Source organism: Eucyclogobius newberryi, unplaced genomic scaffold (assembly GCF_026437365.1).
Source record: "Eucyclogobius newberryi isolate DKJ021-1_F unplaced genomic scaffold, fEucNew1.0.hap1 SCAF_1, whole genome shotgun sequence".
Classification (NCBI taxonomy): domain Eukaryota; kingdom Metazoa; phylum Chordata; class Actinopteri; order Gobiiformes; family Gobiidae; genus Eucyclogobius; species Eucyclogobius newberryi.
This window is the reverse complement of record NW_027315723.1, coordinates 37,834,654-37,852,851: the sequence shown is the minus strand read 5'-3', so window position 1 is coordinate 37,852,851 and position 18,198 is coordinate 37,834,654. Positions and strand designations below refer to the sequence as shown.

At 38.2% G+C, this 18,198-nt stretch overlaps 1 protein-coding gene across 4 annotated transcripts in view; it reads right to left on the bottom strand.

Moving 5' to 3' along the window:
- lama2 (laminin, alpha 2) overlaps window positions 1-18,198 on the bottom strand; it is a 230,871-nt gene that overhangs the window by 81,851 nt on the left and 130,822 nt on the right. For 3 of the 4 annotated variants that reach the window (XM_072445583.1, XM_072445592.1, XM_072445596.1), the window contains exons 21-23: window positions 9,644-9,855; window positions 4,420-4,526; window positions 1,723-1,903 (exon numbers count right to left, since the gene is read on the bottom strand). In XM_072445583.1, the coding sequence (XP_072301684.1) occupies window positions 1,723-1,903; window positions 4,420-4,526; window positions 9,644-9,855 (500 nt within the window). Of the gene's footprint in view, window positions 1-1,722; window positions 1,904-3,468; window positions 3,742-4,419; window positions 4,527-9,643; window positions 9,856-18,198 lie in introns of all 4 variants that reach the window. The other variant, XM_072445577.1, reaches the window with a different exon arrangement.

Below are 18,198 nucleotides of genomic sequence, written 5' to 3'. Positions count from 1 at the left end.
GAAAATCAATAATTATTTTAAGTTTTTAGAAATCAGAGCATCGACTGTCTGATCATATGTTAAATTAATTAGGATATTTGGAAACTTTTACAAACTATTTATTTATATAGAGTATTTCAAATAACACAGTTTTACTTTTTAGACCAGAAAGTACAAATTACACATATTTGTATCATTCAGAGGTTTAAACAGATAACATCCAATTACATGCTTCAACCGGCAAACGAGGGGTCTCAAAATGCAAATGTGACGGCTTCAGGGGTCCTTTTTACGGGGCTACAATCAATGCCACAGAAATGGATGGGAATACGCTTGTTTTGAAGAGGAAAACAGGGATACCTAAGAATCCAATGTTTTCTTTGTGGAGTTTGATTTTGTTTTTTTAGCATCCATTGTATTGTTTTTTTGACAATATACATCAACATTATGGAGCTAAATAGACTAAAGGAGTCATTTTTTTTACAGAAGGAGTACTGCGATCTCTGGTTTGAAATAAAACTGGAACAAAAGTAAGAAAGGCATTTTTATTATTGAGAAGAGGCAGATTTCCCCGCCTGGAGTTATTACACATTGCGTTTTGGTTTCAACGTTTAGCATAAAGTGAATGATATAGAAGCCCATACAAATGTATTACTATTTAAAACAATCTTTTTTAACTGACTGACATAAAAGACTGTACTTTATTTAACAATTGACTTTTGAATGACAGCCAAGGAAAGAGTCAAAAGAAAACTGCATAATAGAAGTCAAATAAGTACCGGTGTGTGCAATATAAAAACTGTTCAAATTCAAAATGTTCATGGTCTTGCACCACAAAAGAGGTGTGTGTGGATGAGGAGGGAGCTGGGTGCACCGCAGGCACGAGCTCCAGAGCCAATGCTGGATATCATTTTTGGACAATCCATGTAAATATTCTGTAAATACTTATTTTTGCACTCTATTTTTTTGCACGTCCGGGAATAAATTCACTAATTCACAAACCTTACTCTTTGACTTTGCCATAAATTTATTTAGTTAACAAGTACCCACCACAAGAAGTCAAATAAGTACCGGTGTGTGCAGTATAAAAACAGTTCAAATTGAAAATGTTCATGGTCTTGGCTGAGTAAAATGATTACATGGGAAGAAAAGATGTTATGTTCAGTGTTATATATTTACATTTTGGTGCTAGCTTAGTAGTGATTAGTAGCAAAAAAACACCAAACACGATGTATGTCCAATTCCTTCTGATTCATAACATATTTTCGAAACCAGGCAAATGAGAATTTATTTTAGCTTCTGTGTTCTACCTTCAAAGTCAGATCAGCAGCAGTTTCTCTTAGCAACATTTCATTTGATCTTCTTTGTACATTAAGTCTATAAGTTATTTTAATCCTTTGGTTGCCACATGATTTATTCGTATGAGCTATTTCACACACTGCCGATTTATGAAGGTCAAAATGTTGTGTGCTTACATTATTATTATCTGCACACAAAGTGGTCAGGATAAGATTGATTAAACCTACCAATGCCGTGCCACAGTGAACCAGACCCATCATCATTTATTTTTCCATCATTGTGGCAAGTGGACACATTTTACATTGTGATTCGAATAGAAAATGTTGGTAAAATGTAAACTTTTATCTATGTATAAAAAGTATTTGCCCAAGTTTATCTAATATATTGTAATGTAATAATAATTTAGATAGAGTAAAAGTGCACATGACCAAGTTGAATACTCACGTGTGCACCCTCCTTCCTGGAAGTTGAAGTAGCCTCTGGAGCAGCGGTCACACTTGGGCCCTCCCACACCGGGCTGACAGCGGCACTGACCCGACTCGTCGCAGTCAAACGACTTAGAGCCAAAGGAGTTACAGTGACAGGGAACGCACATGCCCCCAGTGCTGAGGCCGTGGGTCTCCGCCTGTGAGGGAGAGGGGTGAGCAAACATGGCATATATGAGTCCCAAACATTCTAAATCACTTTTATATTATATTTGTTCTGATTTAGGCTTTGTTTTGTCATGTTCTACTCCAGGTTAGGGTTAGGGTTATCATTCAAGTTTAGTTCCAGTTCAGTTCTTTGTTTGAACCCTTTCTACACCTGCTCTAGACCTGGTATTGTCCTTATTCAGGAAGGCGCCGCCAGCATTGGACGCTTTTGTTTGTTTATAAGGCTCTTATTGGCATTTTGCCTGATTATCTATCCATTATGTTGAACACCAGAACAAGTTTTATTCAGTTGAGATCTGAGGACATTCTTATATTACAGTTGCACCGAGTCAACACAGAATCAGTAAAAAAAAATCTTAGATCCTTGTATATGGAACAAAACACAGACTATTAAATTATTTTTATAACTTTTAAAGAATTCAAAGCACTGGTTAAAAATGACCCACAATGCTGGTGGTCTAGCTTTGTATGGTTTTATTATACTGTATGGTTGGTTAAGTGTGCTTTTATGTATATTGAATGTTTTATTGACATTTTATCTCTTTATTTGTTTTATTTGTGTTTTATACTTCACAGGGTACACATGAAAAAGAGTTTCTCTCGTCAGGTTTCCCCTGTATAAATAAACGATCAAGAGTAAAATGTTTTGTGAAAGGGCCACTAATCATGACAGCAAATAAGATACATACAGACAACAAAGCTGTTGTCAAACCACACAGAGAAAAGTTGAATTGTTGACTTGTTGGTTCATATGAATTTCTTCAATCTTTATACACTACTCAAGCTGCTAAGACTTGTCACAGACTGTCCCCATTGAAATGAATGAGATTCCTGCTGAACTGGAAATGTGATTCACAATGGAAATGTGGTTCAGTAGCAGTACCATAAATGCAAAAGAACTTCTTGCATGCAGTGGCAGTCATTGTTAGACACATCCCTGATACCAAGTAATATACTGTAAACATAAAATGCCACTACAATTAATCAACTAACTATGACTAGTCGATGTTAAAAAAATTACGGTAATATTTTGAAAACGGTAATTGTTATCTGGACTTTACAGTTTCTAAGACACACGCACCTTTTATAACAAAGACAGCAGCATCATTAAATTAAAATGTAAAACATATTTAAGTCAGATTTTCAATAATAAATAACTCTCATTTTATCTAGAAGCCTTCAATCACCATATTTCAACTTTTGTTTGGCTGACATAAGAAAGTCTCAGTGTCCAATCTAAATAAAGGCTGACAAGTCGACAACTAAAATCACCATTAGATTCAGCCCTAAATGCTCCATTCACCACACTCCAATATAAGAACAGTTCTGTATAAAAATGCCTGTATTTAACCCGTCATCCTACATTCTTAGGTGCAAACATTTCATGCAAACACCATAAAAACCTTGTTAATCTCTCTATAACATAATCAGTTTCCCCTTTACTGTTGTTTCAAAATGCCAGCCCCAAATGCATTCTTGCACACCAGTCCAAACCCATGCCAGCCTGACACAGCACTCTCCATGCAGCACTCTGTACCCCTGCACTGGGCTTGTACGCGCCCCTGGGACAGCCCCCAGAGCGGGACAGGCCTCCCCATCTCTGCTGCACGGCCTCCACCGGCACGCGCTCCAGTGGCCTCCTCGTCTCCCTCCTCTCATAGCCCTGTCGTTTGAGGTCGCAGCGCCGCCCCACGTACCCGGCCCGGCAGATGCAGCGGCCCTCCACGTCACAGCGCTGGGACACTGAGCCGTGGGGACTGCACTGGCACGGAATGCACTCCTCTGTGTCAGGGTCCCACCAGCAGTTTGGCTGGGACGGGACAAGGCAGGAAGGTGAAGAGGAGCAGAGAGGTGATTAGCATGAGCAAGGCAGAGAAAAGTGTGAACGCTGCAGAAGGTAATAAGTGTAAAGACAAAAGAGAGAAATTGTACTATCACAAGTTGAAACAAAGGATTTAAAACAAGTAAACTAAAACAAAATTACATAAGAGAGAAAATAGAAATAAAAAAGCGCATGCATGTAGGGGATTTATGAGACGCAACCAAGGGCGTTAGAAAAAAAGAAAGAAAAGAAAAAGATCTTTGAAAACGGTCATAATGTATCCTTGAGGAAAAAACGACTTACTGTCATTCCTCAATAGTATTTTGTAAAGCATGTTTTTAATGGCACTGAAGACAAGTGGGGGCAGAACAAGCACCCATATATTTATTTTCAATACATGATGAATAAACGATTGTACCAATAACTGCAATTATGATTACAACTTGATTTGTCCTGTTGAAGACATCATGTACACACAACTTCCATTCATACAAAAGGGCCCAAACAATACTTATACCTATATATAAAGGTGAATATTATGGCGAAATGCACCACAATACATACATATAAACATAAACAACTATTGTATGTGTTTTGCTATTTCATAACAAGTATAAAAACAGGCACTATATGTTTTTGGATTGTTAAAGAGCTTTCCAAACTTACCACACACTCGTCACACTGTCGACCCACTACGTTCTCTCTGCACTGGCACTGGCCTGTCTCCTGGTTGCACACTTCAGATACAGATCCGTTTGTTTGGCATTGGCAAGCTAAAAAAAAAAAGTTTATCATCACCATCGTATTATTAGATCATATTTCTACTGCAAAAATAACATAGATACAGTATGTTTACATCATTCAGTCAGCTGCATAACCTTGCTACCTGGATAACCTGAGATAATCCCCCTTGGAGGTAAAGTGTGTTTCTCTAAACACAAGCAGCCAAGACCTCATCTGGGATATAAATAGTATGAATCATTCACAAACACATGCAGGATGATCTTGTGATTGGTTGTGTGGTTGATGTTATAGTAAAAAGCCCACAACAACCACAAAACCTTGGAATCTGACATTTTACAGAATGTATGATAGTAATGTTGTAGACACTGACAACTTTTGGAATAGTAATTTAGATACAAGTACTGTAGTTATACATATTGTGTTTTGGCTTCAACTGCTTGGTTTGTTGAGAAGATCATTTGAAACATTATAGTCTGAATATACCCCCTTAAGCCAACAATTTGGTAAACGTCACAAATGGAACCTGTTTTGATCAAATTCCTGTTTTTAAATGCAAGTAGAGACCAATGCCTCTTGATATTATCAATCTAATGAAATCAATCATCAGTTCTCATACAAATAGTCTCCAAATATAAAATAGTATAAAATGTCACGCTGTTTTGTCAATCGTTTATCTGTCTTCCGTTTTTTGCCTTTCCTAAACTGTATTTACATTTAAAATACTTCTGAGAGGGAAAAGGGAGATCAATGCCACTCAAGTCTTTATATATACAATTAAAAGCTTGAACATCACAGCTCCCATCTGGCACCAGGGCTGTCTTCTTTGCACGCGCACACGCTGGCACACTTCTTTAGCACCAAATGTTGCTTTCCAAACACTTGTCCGTTTTCTTCAAGGCACTAGAGCAGACCGAGTGTGAACACTGGACGAGAAGGGGGATATCAAGCCAGATGCCCTATCATTAATATACATTATATTATCGATTCCAGCAGTATGCCCTCCTCCCACGCGCATATGCAAACACCTCGATGGCTGTACGTGCATCACTATCTTATAAAACGCAGGGAGCTATTAACATGCAGGCAGTCTGTCCAACACCCCCCATGCAGCACCCATAGGAGACCATCTGGAGCCCGTTCTGTCGGCTGCCACAGTGAGAGCCTTGTTGTCAGAGAAAATGTTGCTCTTTGTTGTGATTTTCATTTGAATCTTCCCTTTTCATTTTTTTTTTAAAGTTTTTTTTTTCAGTTTATCTGTATTATTTTAGATTTTTAACAACATACAAACAAACACAATGAAAGAAGAAAACAAGACCAGAGAGAAAAATGACATAGAACATAAAACAGTCGACATCCAGCAAATGATAAGCAAAACAAAAAAGAGAGAATCAAGGCACACGAAACCCAAAGAAAACGAAACCAAAGAGAACTTTTGTGGATGTAGTGAGAAGAGGATGCAGAGGAGCCAAATGAGTTGATCCTTTTTTATCAATTGCAGAAGAGATTATGTTATAAATAAAACGTTTCTGAACCACTTTAAATAAAGCAGTTCAATATCCAAGTAATAACTTTGATAAAGAGAATACATTTGCCTTGTGTGGTTTCCCAAACATCCCAAAAGTGTATATTGATCTTGAGACATTTATGAAACATTTATTTTTGGTGTACGACGCTGTGCACACAAGTTGATTTCAACAACTCGGAGTGCCTTCCAAGTTAATTTGTCCTGATTTACTCTGTAATTATTTTTTTCCTTCACGTCTGGACCATCAAACCAAAGCTCTAAAAGTGAGTGATTACAGAAGGAAGACGGAGGAGAAGTTGGCCATCAGAACAATAAAAAAGTAAAGGATTTTTACAGTGTAATAGTGCGGGAATGGACTCGGCTTGAACTGAGGCACGGCTCGATAAAATTCATTAAGAGCCGACGCTTGGGGGAGAGAGAGGCTGACGGGCCGAGCGAGATAGAGGCAGATAGCCGGAGAGGGAGCGAGAGAGGGAGTTGTTGTGTTTTAATAATTCCTGGTGGTCTTTTGTCATTTGTACAGGATCAATGGGGAGACAGGAGCGGCGATCGGCACTGAGGTGGGGAGCCATAGATCAGGCTGATTTATCAATAAGCATTTAGCCCGGGTGGAGAGGGGAAACAACTGCAGAACAATGCACTATCAAACAGGCATTAATACTATCTGTCAGCCTGTCCACCTGCCTTTGTCCGCTTATTGAGGAGCAGTCTACAGAGGTTCTTCTTATTCTGTTAAATAGAGAATAGGGAAATGGTAGGAGCGGCAGTTCTTTTTGTTGGGAAGAACCAAATGGATTTAGTTCATCTCCAACATGTTCCAGTTGGATAACAGATTATGAGCCTGACTCAGCAACCATAGGCTTGTTTTCGAGTTTTGTCCATGTGATTGAGCTAAATTTGTTTTGCCCCTGAACAGAGACGTATGTTGGGAAAGCAGCTCAAAATGAGAGAGTTGTGTGCAGTATTTATAAAGTGGGTTTAAACCTGGAAGTGTGCTATTAGAAGCATTGTTAGCTCTATTGTACTGACAAAACACTGCTCTGGCATCTGAAAGTGGTGAACAAATGCTTTAAAATGCATCACGATGACTAATAAGTATGTAGGAATGCATTAGGAAAGGGAGTTTGGGACACTGCAGTTTTTTTTCCTCAATATTTTTTTTTAAAAATCAGGCACAGCACCTTTAATAAAAGATAATCACAGAGCTGATATGATGACAGCTAATCAATTAAAAACTGCTTTGTTGTCAGTTAAAAATACATGTATGATTTTTTTTTAAATCCTCACAAAAAATATTTTAAGAATGGCTTTCCATATGTAAATAGAAAACATCCCCAATTTAGGAGCTTCAAATTAAACCCAAAATGAGCTCAAAGGGTTCACCTGCTGTTGCAGAAATAACCTTCCATACTCCCAAACCAAATTCTTAGTCATTTGTCCATAGAAAGCCTATGGGCCCATTCCATTAACCTGGCTCACGCCAGCGGAACGAGCCCAGAATTCAAACTGTTGTTAAATCCAGTCAAGCATAGACTTCTTCCTCCTCTTCAAATACACAAAGCAATCCTATGTGTAAAATACTCTACTTAATCTGCTAAAATAGGCCAAAGTACGTCTGTCTGCGCTGTGATTGGTCCGCCACGCAGCTAAAAGTAACAGCGCGAGCCCGACCAGATTCTCAAGAGTTTGTGAAACAAATATTGTACCAAGATACCCTTCCATTTTAAATATTTTAACGTAACCATCATGGATTAGATTCAAACTATTATCTGAGTGAAATTCTAGTCTTGTGCCATCATCTTTTTTCCCAGTTTGAGATGTGGGGGCTTTAAAATGGGGGTGTGGTCAAAATCAAATCTAGCTGACAAGTTCTTTTAGCCACAGACTTTGGACTGTTTGTGGGAGAAATGTTATTCCTACAATGTATACTTTATATACCGTACACTGTCAAGCACAACTTAAATTTGCGAGATACATTTGATCTACTATTAATTCAAAGCACCATCAGTGTAATTGTAAGACATTTTCAGTTGCCTAAATCTATTTCACTTCAATCACAAATGAATTCTATATGTTGATGAAGTAGTAAAACCCTGACGTCTCTAAACACTTCTCTTTATTACACTTCAGAGCTTGGATAAACTTTCATGGCAGCCCCATCTGTTGCCCGTGTTGTCTGCCAGCTCTTGCTTTCTTGTCCCTGTTTCATATGGTTTTAAATGTCTCTCCCACATCTGTCTTTCTCACCTCTCTCGTCCTAGCTGTCCCCCGTCCTCTCTCCCTCTTACTCCAGATGCTCCTCCTGCTCCTCGCCATGTTTCCAAGAGAATTAAAGCCATCATTTATCTCAAATTAAGTTTCCTCAACAAAACACCACTCCCCTGTGCCATGTGCCCGCCGAGACACTTGCACCGGCCGACTACTTGGAATTGCATCATGTAATGTTGTTAGTGCCGTAGCTGTAGACTGCTCTGTACCGTTTTTGATGTGGGTAAATTGACATCATTGTTTGCGTGATTCGAATGGATTAACTTAATTTTCACATAAATGGAGACGCTGATGTCATGCTTGCATATTGCCCCAAGCAGACCGCATTCAATCAAACTGACATCAAAATCCCAATTAGGTATTGCGGGGTTATATCTACCAAATCCAATATAAATATATTAATGTCAAACGTTTTATTATTTATAAAGATACATCTACTTTAAAGGACAAATATTATGCATTATATGTATTGTTACTGGCCTTTAAACATGATCCGTTACTTTGCCCTCTCACATTTTAGAACAAAAAAAAAACCTTAAAAAATGTCACTCTGGCTTTTCCCACACTAGGAACTGACCTTTTGGCTCCACCTACTGGCTGCAGAGGGAATTACATGTGAGAGAGAAATGAACGCTAGCTTTTCTCTTACATGCAAATTTAAGCAGTTGTAATGAACTAATTTAATGGCAGAAATGCTCAGAACGAGTCTGTCGATAAGGGAACATTGCTATAACATAGTAACAAGCTTTAAAAAGGTTTATTTAAGTCGTTCTCCCTTTCTAGAGTTCAAAACACTTCTGAATCTGTAAAGCTCTTCCATGTTTTTAAAGTCTGTTTGTCTTCTTCCCATGTTCTCATTATTTCAGTAGAGACGGCCTATTTTTCCTAAAATGCCTGACTAAAATGAGCCCCAATTCAAACTGTTCCTGAACCCTTTGGAGCACAAACACTTGGCTGGAGTCTTTGTAAAGCTGAGACTCAGTAGTTTTGGCCTATGTCTGATTTACTCTAAATATCAGTAACAAGCACAGAGATAATTCTTTGTTAGATATACTCATGAGGTGTGTCTGGAGTATGGTCTTATAGACACTAGTTTTGGCATTTGCTGCAATAAACTTGTAATAAATTAAGTCCAGGCAGAATCCATATAATAGTCAAATTATTATTATTCTTTTGTTAGGGTGATTAAAAAAAAATAAAAAAAGATTTATCCCTCAATGATGAATAAAATGAATAATAACAGGTGTGGGTTACAGCTTTCTTTTGATGTATAACATAACTAAAAGAAGAATCCAACATCCTCCTATTAACACCTCAACACCAAACTTTCCTTGAAGCATGTTGTTGACTTACGTTGGCAGTTCTTGGCCGTCACTGCGTCCCCATAGTAGCCATCAGCACAGACGTCACAGTCCAAGCCTCCGTAACCAGGGCGACAGCGCATACACTGGCCTGTGATTGGATGGCAGCTCTCAGGTAAAGACAGGTCCAGGTTACCGTTACAGTCACAGGGCTGGCAGGAACCTCCAGGGACTGCGGGCTCGCCATAGTATCCGTTTGAGCATCTAACAAAACAAATATTTGTTTCTATAATAATGAAATCATGTTATTTTAGGTTTTCTAAAATGCAAAAGCTGAAAGCCCCTTGGATTAAGCTGTTGTGATATTGAGTTATTAAACCTGTGGTTTTCTGTCATAGGGTGAAATAAGAACTTCTTCAACAGTTTCCGTCAACCCTCAGCTTTCAATAACTATTTATAGTGAAATAGCTTTCAACAAAAACATGCTAAAGTTTTTGAGTCCAGTTATTCATATTCATATAATATTTTAAAAGCAACCAGCAATGAAAACTCCCAGACCTTTAGATGCCCTGACATATACCACTATAATAATAACAATAACAACACATTTCCTGCTAGTAATGATGAGGACCTTTTACTGTATTTATTATTAGGCCCGAGCGCCACAAGCTGGCGAGAGGCCTATTAATCTCGTAAGGCCGTGCGAAGCACGGCTGCGAAAGTGCGCACGTAGTGCGCACAAAATCGAGCGCGAAGCGCTCGCCCACTTCCAAACACTCACTAACGCACTCCTCCACTCATGCACGCCCCGTGCATACTAATTATTTGTAGGAAAATGGAACATTACCGTTGTAAACGGGCGAAGCCCGTGCAAAAGTTCGCACTAAACGAGCACTTTACATACATCCCCATATAAAGCACTCATTTGCGCTAAGTAGCTCACGAATACGTTCCCCATCTCTTGCATGTTCCGTGCATATAAGCATGTAAGGCAAAAATTGAACATTATTACTGTATAGAGGGCCAAAAACACAAAGTGGGCGGAGCCCACTCAAAATTATCGAAAGTACCCGTCAGTGACCAGGGACCCACACCATGAGGTAGGAAAGCGCGAGCGCTTTCCGAAAATGTATAGTTTATGATATTTGAAAAATGGGAAACATTGTTTTCGCATCGGAATATTATTCTTTCTTTCTTTCTTCTTCTTCTTCTTCTTCTTCTCGGGACCAACCCCCCTATTTTTCACCCAGTGAACATTGACGAAAAGTCACAAAAATTTGCACGCCTCTAAAAATCGTGCCTCTCTACATTCTGGCTATTTCCCTTTTCTAAAATTAAAAAAATTGGCGCGTCAGCGCCCCCAAATGTACCAAAAATGCATTGAGAGATGGGAAATGACCCAAAAAAAATCTGATCGTAGAATCATGAAATTTGGCGCAGAGGTAGATGGTGACAAGAGAAGTAAAAAATATTATTACGGCAACGCCGTCCGCCCAACCAAATGTCGGCCATATTGCTTCAAAAATGGCTAAACATGACTTCGGAGTTTTTCCAAACGTCGTACTTTTACGAACTCCTCCCAGGGCGTTGGCCCTAAAAAGCTGAAATTTGGTGAAAATGCTACTGAGGAGTGGGACATCAAAAGTTATCCAAATTACATTGATACCTCTCACGGTCTCTGTGCGGCGAAGCCGCAAACTGTAGCTAGAATTTCAGAAATCTCCCATATTTAAAATTTCTGCCGTTTGCGCAGATAAAGTCCGAATTGCGTCAAATTAGAATCAGTTGTTAAACTCTTTGCCCTAAACCTACTTGAAGTGAAATAAATTCATTTGGCGCCACAGCGCCCCCTACAGATTTTATATGGAGGTTAAATGTTTAGTTTTGCGAAATTATATGAAATTTGACACACAACTCAATTTTAGCATCCCCATCAAAAAAGTCAATGACTCATGTCATAATTGTTATGGCGTTGCCGTAACGATGACCGAAACCTTTCATGTTATTCCAATGGGGAAATCGCCAGAACATGTTTACACTTTAGACTTTCACAAACTCCTCCCAGGGCGTCAGCCCTATTAACCTGAAATTTGGTGAGACTCATCTTCAAGACCATCAAAAGTTATCCACATTTTCATTCAAAGAGTCACGGTGTCTGTGCGGCAAAGCCGCACATTTTGCCAAGAATTCAAAATTAAAATTGCTTTTTGATGGTAAAACAAAGGGGAGAAGATGTGACAGCGTCACAGATTCAGCAGTAGGCGTAATAAAAGGACAATTGGGGCGCGTTAGCGCCCCCTCCTCTTGCGGCGTGGCGGCGGTGTGGCGGCGGCGTGGCGGCGGCGTGGCGAGGGCCGATCATTGCCGCTTGCGGCTATATTTCTCCTTCTTCTTATTCTTACCTTATTTGTGTCATTGCAAATTATCTCAACGGTATTACTCACAGTAGAAGTGCATTTGAATTTGCATATTTTCTAAACTTTCAAAACCGTTTATTTCGAAGCAAACTTCAAGGTGCACTATGTCACTATGTAATTTTTCTGCTCCATGCGTGTAATTAATCTTCTTAGTACAGCGAAAACAGCAAGTAATTAAGAAGGAACAGCACCTTTCCTCAAAATGTGAAAATTACATCTCAAAAAATCAAGCGGTAAGTCTGACGTTCTCACATTTCGCTCATGGGGTAAAATGTCTGTCTTCAACTACATCATGCCACAGGTCTCACACTATTCTACTTTGACATGAAATACAAATCACATTTTTATGTTTACAAAATGTTTAGGACTTGAAAAATCCTAAAAAAGAGTGCGTAGTTAAATGTATGGCCCTCTCGCTGGCACTAGCAGCTCACAGATTTACTGCTGTTTTAATTATGTTCACGTCCAATATACTTTCCACTCTGACATAGAATGAGTCTTTTTTTTACGCGCGTTAAAATGTTGCAGTATTATTTACCAGCAGGGTTGTTTAATCATAACAGTGAGGCTGATTAATATGCTGCACAAAAATACTTGTCTTTAAATCTATTTGGACTAAAATGTAGTTAATATCGGCCTATTATTTCTGAGCCACAACTTTCATGTCCGTTTTTGAGCCGTTTAATTCCAAAGGAGGGGTAAAGTAGGTTGATACACAGCTAAAAAACTAAATTAACGCATAATTTGAAGAAAAATTTGACTTTAAAGAACAATTGATTTGTCTTTAGCCCGTGAGCTAAATGAATTACCCGGAAACATTCAACTTCATTCTCTTCTTCTAGGTCTATTATATGGCATTAAACGTATCAATCTTGCATCTAGCACTTGTGTTTCTATTGCATTGAAAAACAGAATTAGTTTGTACTGTATGCTCGTCTCTCCACAGATATGACCTGTAGCTTCGCCTGGTAACATCACATTCTTTTCACCGTCAAAGCAAAACAAAAACATTTACATTTCAAGCTGGTGGGAAAACCCTCCTCCATAAAATTAACAATAATATCAGAATAAATGAATAACCAGTGCCTTAAAGAATAAACAGCAACTGGTCAAAAGAGAAAAAGTCAAATAATCCAGGAGTTATTGCTTCCACTTTGAAATACAGGAATAAATTACAGAATTTCCTTTGCTTTCAGCTTTGATTAATCATACGAGGAAGTGAAGATGCAGAGACACGTATTAACCCGAGAATACAATGCTGGGACGAGAGCCACTGGAACTGAACAAAACCCGCTCTGAAATCAAGAGGCACCAATTGAGATGAAAGAGGGGCGAGCGAGGGGGTTAAAGGTTGCGGCGCTGAAAAGAGAATTGAATTTAGAGAGGAGAGGGAAGAGAGGAGGCAGCCATTATTACCCATGACCCTATCTGGTGCTCAATACAGACGCTTTATTAGCTGCGGGACTGTTTGAATGAGAACTGCCTTTCTTTGAGCGCTCAACGGGAGCAGGAGGCAAGAAAAGGCTTGGATTTCTATTTAGCTTGAATTATTTCTTTATTCTTTTGGGGAGTGGGGGGTCCTTTTGTACTCTACATCGCCAACCATAACTTTATGACAACCTGTCTGCAATAGGTGGCGTTCATGTTACATTACAACTTTCCATTTGGTTTAAAATTGAGCGTGAGGCGGCTAAGTTTTCTATAGTAGATTAATTAGCTGTTAAAGTGCCAGATTGCTGATTGGTTGACCTGGTTTATTGTTAGTATGTATTTAATTACTGGACCTCTGAACATGAGGCAAAAAACCAGCACAAAGTTAAACGTCTCCTCCTCTGTCAGCATAAATAAGTCAAAGTTTAATTACCTTTACACAATAGCTTCAGAAAGTGTTGCTGCTATTAAACCCCAAAGACCTCTGCGTTTTAGAGGTTTAAAGGACTTTGAAGTTCAAATTTGTGGAGTCAATTTGTGGATCATAAGTTTGGTTATGTCTTTTTCAAAAACAGTAAATCTCTCAGTTGTATAGGCCCCTGCCCACCATCTGAATTATAATTATAAAGTTATATATAATGTTACGTTTGTATAAATGCTTTTTCACATACTGAAAAAACCTGCAAAGACCTTTTCACATGTGGGGCAGTAATTTAATGCAGGAAGTTATATATTGCTGCTTAGAGACCGGTGATATTGTGAAAACCTGTTACCAACAAAGTAATGGCAGATGATTATTCTAGCTGACAGGTAGAATGAAACTGAATGAGGGAATAAGTGCTCTGGGTTTGTTCATGAATGGAAGTCAGGGGTTCAAATAAGTCCACATTTGTTTCACAACTTTCCCATTTCCTGCAGTAGACTCACGGCTGACATTTTGAAGGCGCCAAAGCACAAAGTTCAATCATGCACATTCAAACAGCTCCAGTGCATTTAAATGTGGACTTCAGCATTTTTACTTCATAGGTGACATTTCCAATGGCTCCACGCAGCCAATTCCACACCAATCCCAGCATTGTAGACAGGTTATTAGCAAATGATCGACCATCTTAATTATGAGTATTGAATTATGAAACTAGTAAAACACATTGGATTCATATTCTTGTTCAAGTGGATATTTTTGTACAGATTTTTATTTGAACTCGGGCTATTAGGGTTTAAAACACTGCTAAATTATATTCTTATTGCTTTTTAATACCATTGCAATGACATTTGCATATTTTTCTATAAGAACTACAATGTTAAAAATGTCCAGTTTAAGTTTTCATAGTTAAATCCTAATTATCCTTGTGGACATGATATTTTTTAGTCTTTGTTGAAATTAAATTTGGATTTGTTTTAATGTAAATAACTGTATAAATATTGTAAATTCAAATGTCAAGTATTGCATTTATTTTCTCACCCAAATCAACTATAATTTCTGGTAGTACCAATTTGATAAACGTATATACAGCCCAAAACAAACAGCACAAAACTACCAGTCAGATTCATTATTATTCCCCACATCGACATGCCTGGTGCGCCTAAACGGCTGCTTATGGACGCGAAACTGAAAAGCACACTCTTAGCGGCGAGCGCAGAGTTTATTAACATGGGAGTAGCTGATTTGGTTAAAGCCTATAATACAGACAAATTGCCACATTACAATTAATTAGCCCTAACAACAACAAAAGCGGTGAGGATAATAAAGGGAAATGGCAGGTGGAGTGCAGCAGGTATCAATTAGAATAGCACAGCAGAGGCATGATTAGCTCTTTAATACTGCCATCACCAATACAGTCACTACATATTGTTTTTTGACGCCTACATGGATCAGGGCAGCGAGGGAAGCCAAGCCGCGGTTAAGTATTTACTGTTTGTAAACCCTAAATACAACTACACAATCATTCCATAATTTATCTCCGCTGCCTCCACAAGCAGTGTAAGAGATTCACAACTGCTCAATAACTTCAATGATCCAAAGTGATATAATTTAGCTCCCTCTGTCGAGTTTACAAGACTCTGTAGAGTAATAATTAATGATTGCATTTACTGCGGTAGATTTATAACAACGTTCTTTTTACTTCTTAACTTCAGTAATACTTCTATGCTATTCTATTTAGATTTTTAAAGGGGCCGTACATGTCTGTTTTATTTTTGTACAGAGTATATTAGTTTGCTGTCTTTTTTATCAGGAAGTAAGGCTGGTGCGCCGCCTGCATGCTGTTTGTGAAAGTGTTAAACTTGTCATGGTGAATAATGAGGCAGATAATAACGCTTTAGGAAAGTGAGGCTTGGGTTTGGAGCGCCGCAAACTGTTTAACTAGTACTTTTTACACATTTAAGACACTAGAAATCAGTTACAACGTCTTCAAGTAATATGATAACAATATTTTACTTTAAACATTAAGTTTAAACAACTGAATGACTTTTTCCAAGTATTGTCAATCTACTTTTGGATAGTTTAGTCATCTTTCAAAGCATATTTTGTGGTAGTGGCAGCAACATAATTGTATCTTCTTTGTTTTGAATACTTATATATTATAATATTATATCCAGAGCTTCAGATACTGTAACTATCCATCTAACTATGTAACTAACTCTCTCTCATGTCAAGTGTTGGTTATTAAAAGCCTGGACTCAGACAGAGCGGACAGTGTGGCGAGGCATGTGGACTATGTAGGACAATCATTTTAGGCCCGTGAGTGGATCAGCTCCTGCAGCTGTACAGACCTGGACAAGGGCCTTACAAACCATCACTATATGAGATGTAACCATTTCAAACCAAATGTTATTTTTTCGATGTTGCATTAAAACAGAGCCAAAGTTCAAAGCAAAGCAAAGCTTTCCGTTTGATGTATTGTAAGGTTAGAAAAGACTTTTAGATGTCGGTCTCTAATTTCATGCAGTTCTTTCATAATTTGCATCCATAGACACCTTGGTTTGGACTTCTTGTATTTGATTCAAGTATATTTTCAGATTTTGTTCAAGGTCCGTTATGAAGCTTAAATTTCATAAAATCCAAACGTTCTTATTTCAGTTACACCCACACCCACAAATGTACAGCCAACAGCTGCAGAAACACACAAAGATGCGATTCTTGGTGGCAATGGTAGAAATAAACTGTACTGCCAATCAAAATGCTATTCACATAGAATGTTATGCTATAATGGAAAATATCAGGAATGTAATATCATTTAGATCTTTATAAAAGCTTTGAATGCTAATTAATATGATTATTAATATAATCACAAAGAATCCAGGTGAAAAAAATGTGTGAAAAATAGGTGACATATTTGAACTTTGACTGAAGCCATACATTTGATGGTATACATTTTTTCTTTTCTTTACTCAAGAATCACTCAAGGATGTTGGTTTGGCCCTGTCGGTCTAAAAGAGCTCTTCCCACCCTTAGTGACACCTTGCTGGAGACGCTGACCATTTAAATAAATGTAGGTTATATATAAGTTCACTCTGCACAAATACATTCTTAAGAAAAGTTTATACTTATGTGTCCTGAGACCTGCTCTGTTCATCCTTATGACCTGCAACGTTCAAGCTTCTGTGGAGTGAATCAGGGTCCAGGTGCATCGTGAGATAAAAAATAATTCATTTGATTGTAATTATTTACTAAGACCTAATTGCATTAGGCTTGTGTGCAAACATTTCTGTGCCAAACTTTGACACTTCTGACAAGGTTTTTAATTCATTTTCCACAAAGTATTTATGCAGTCACAGCACTTAAACTTACTTAAAGGTACTTTTTGGTGTGTCGTGGAGCAGCACATTTGCATTGATTTGATACTTGTTTTATGTTTCTTTTGAGTGAACATTTTCTGCGTTTTCCTTGTACTGTGACATTAGAAACATCAGACTTTGGGGTTGAACGGATGTCCTGTTCTGCCCCAGAATCTATATCATAAACCTATCATAAGCTTATGTCTGTTTATAAAATAAAATGACTGGGTTAAGTCGTGCTAAAATAATAGAAATAGCAGCATATCAAACAAACCAGACCAGGATCTATTAAAACATTTTTCCTGTAAAATACATGAAAATATCAGTTTTATGATAGATTTTCTGGGGGAGGACCACCAGACCCCCCTGTACTGCAATACACCCTTTTATGTAGGCCCCTGTTAAACACAATATTTAAGACTGACCATTTGTGATTGCCTGTGTGATTACATAGTAATGAGAATAGTACTGGACGACGGCGTGTTGATTTGAACCTCATTTATGAACCCTAGACACCCTCGAGCCACTCCTCACATAAAGGTTTATCTCCATGGAGACAAACTGTCAACCTTTAATAGTTGCTGTACTGATCTGTGGTCAAAACCTTTTGCAATTTTAAAGCATAAAAAAACAATAGAAATGGAACTCATTCCAGCTTGAGTTTCATATTCAGGCTTATTTTGGTGAGCCTGGATGGCCACTGCTATATTTACTTGGTCTGTCTGTGCAGTCTGACAGGGACGTTTTAACAAGCCTCCACATAGACCACTCATTATAGATGGGGAAAGACAGTCACTGCTAATGGAAACAAAAGTGTCACTTTATTAATAAATACACAGACAACTGGACCGACTGACAGACAGGGACAATAATCAACCATTTTCTACTGTCTGAAAACAGTTTGGGTAGAATCATTTGACCATGTACAGTGCTAACAATAACACACAAAAAAGACAAAGCATTGATTGAAAATAACAATCGA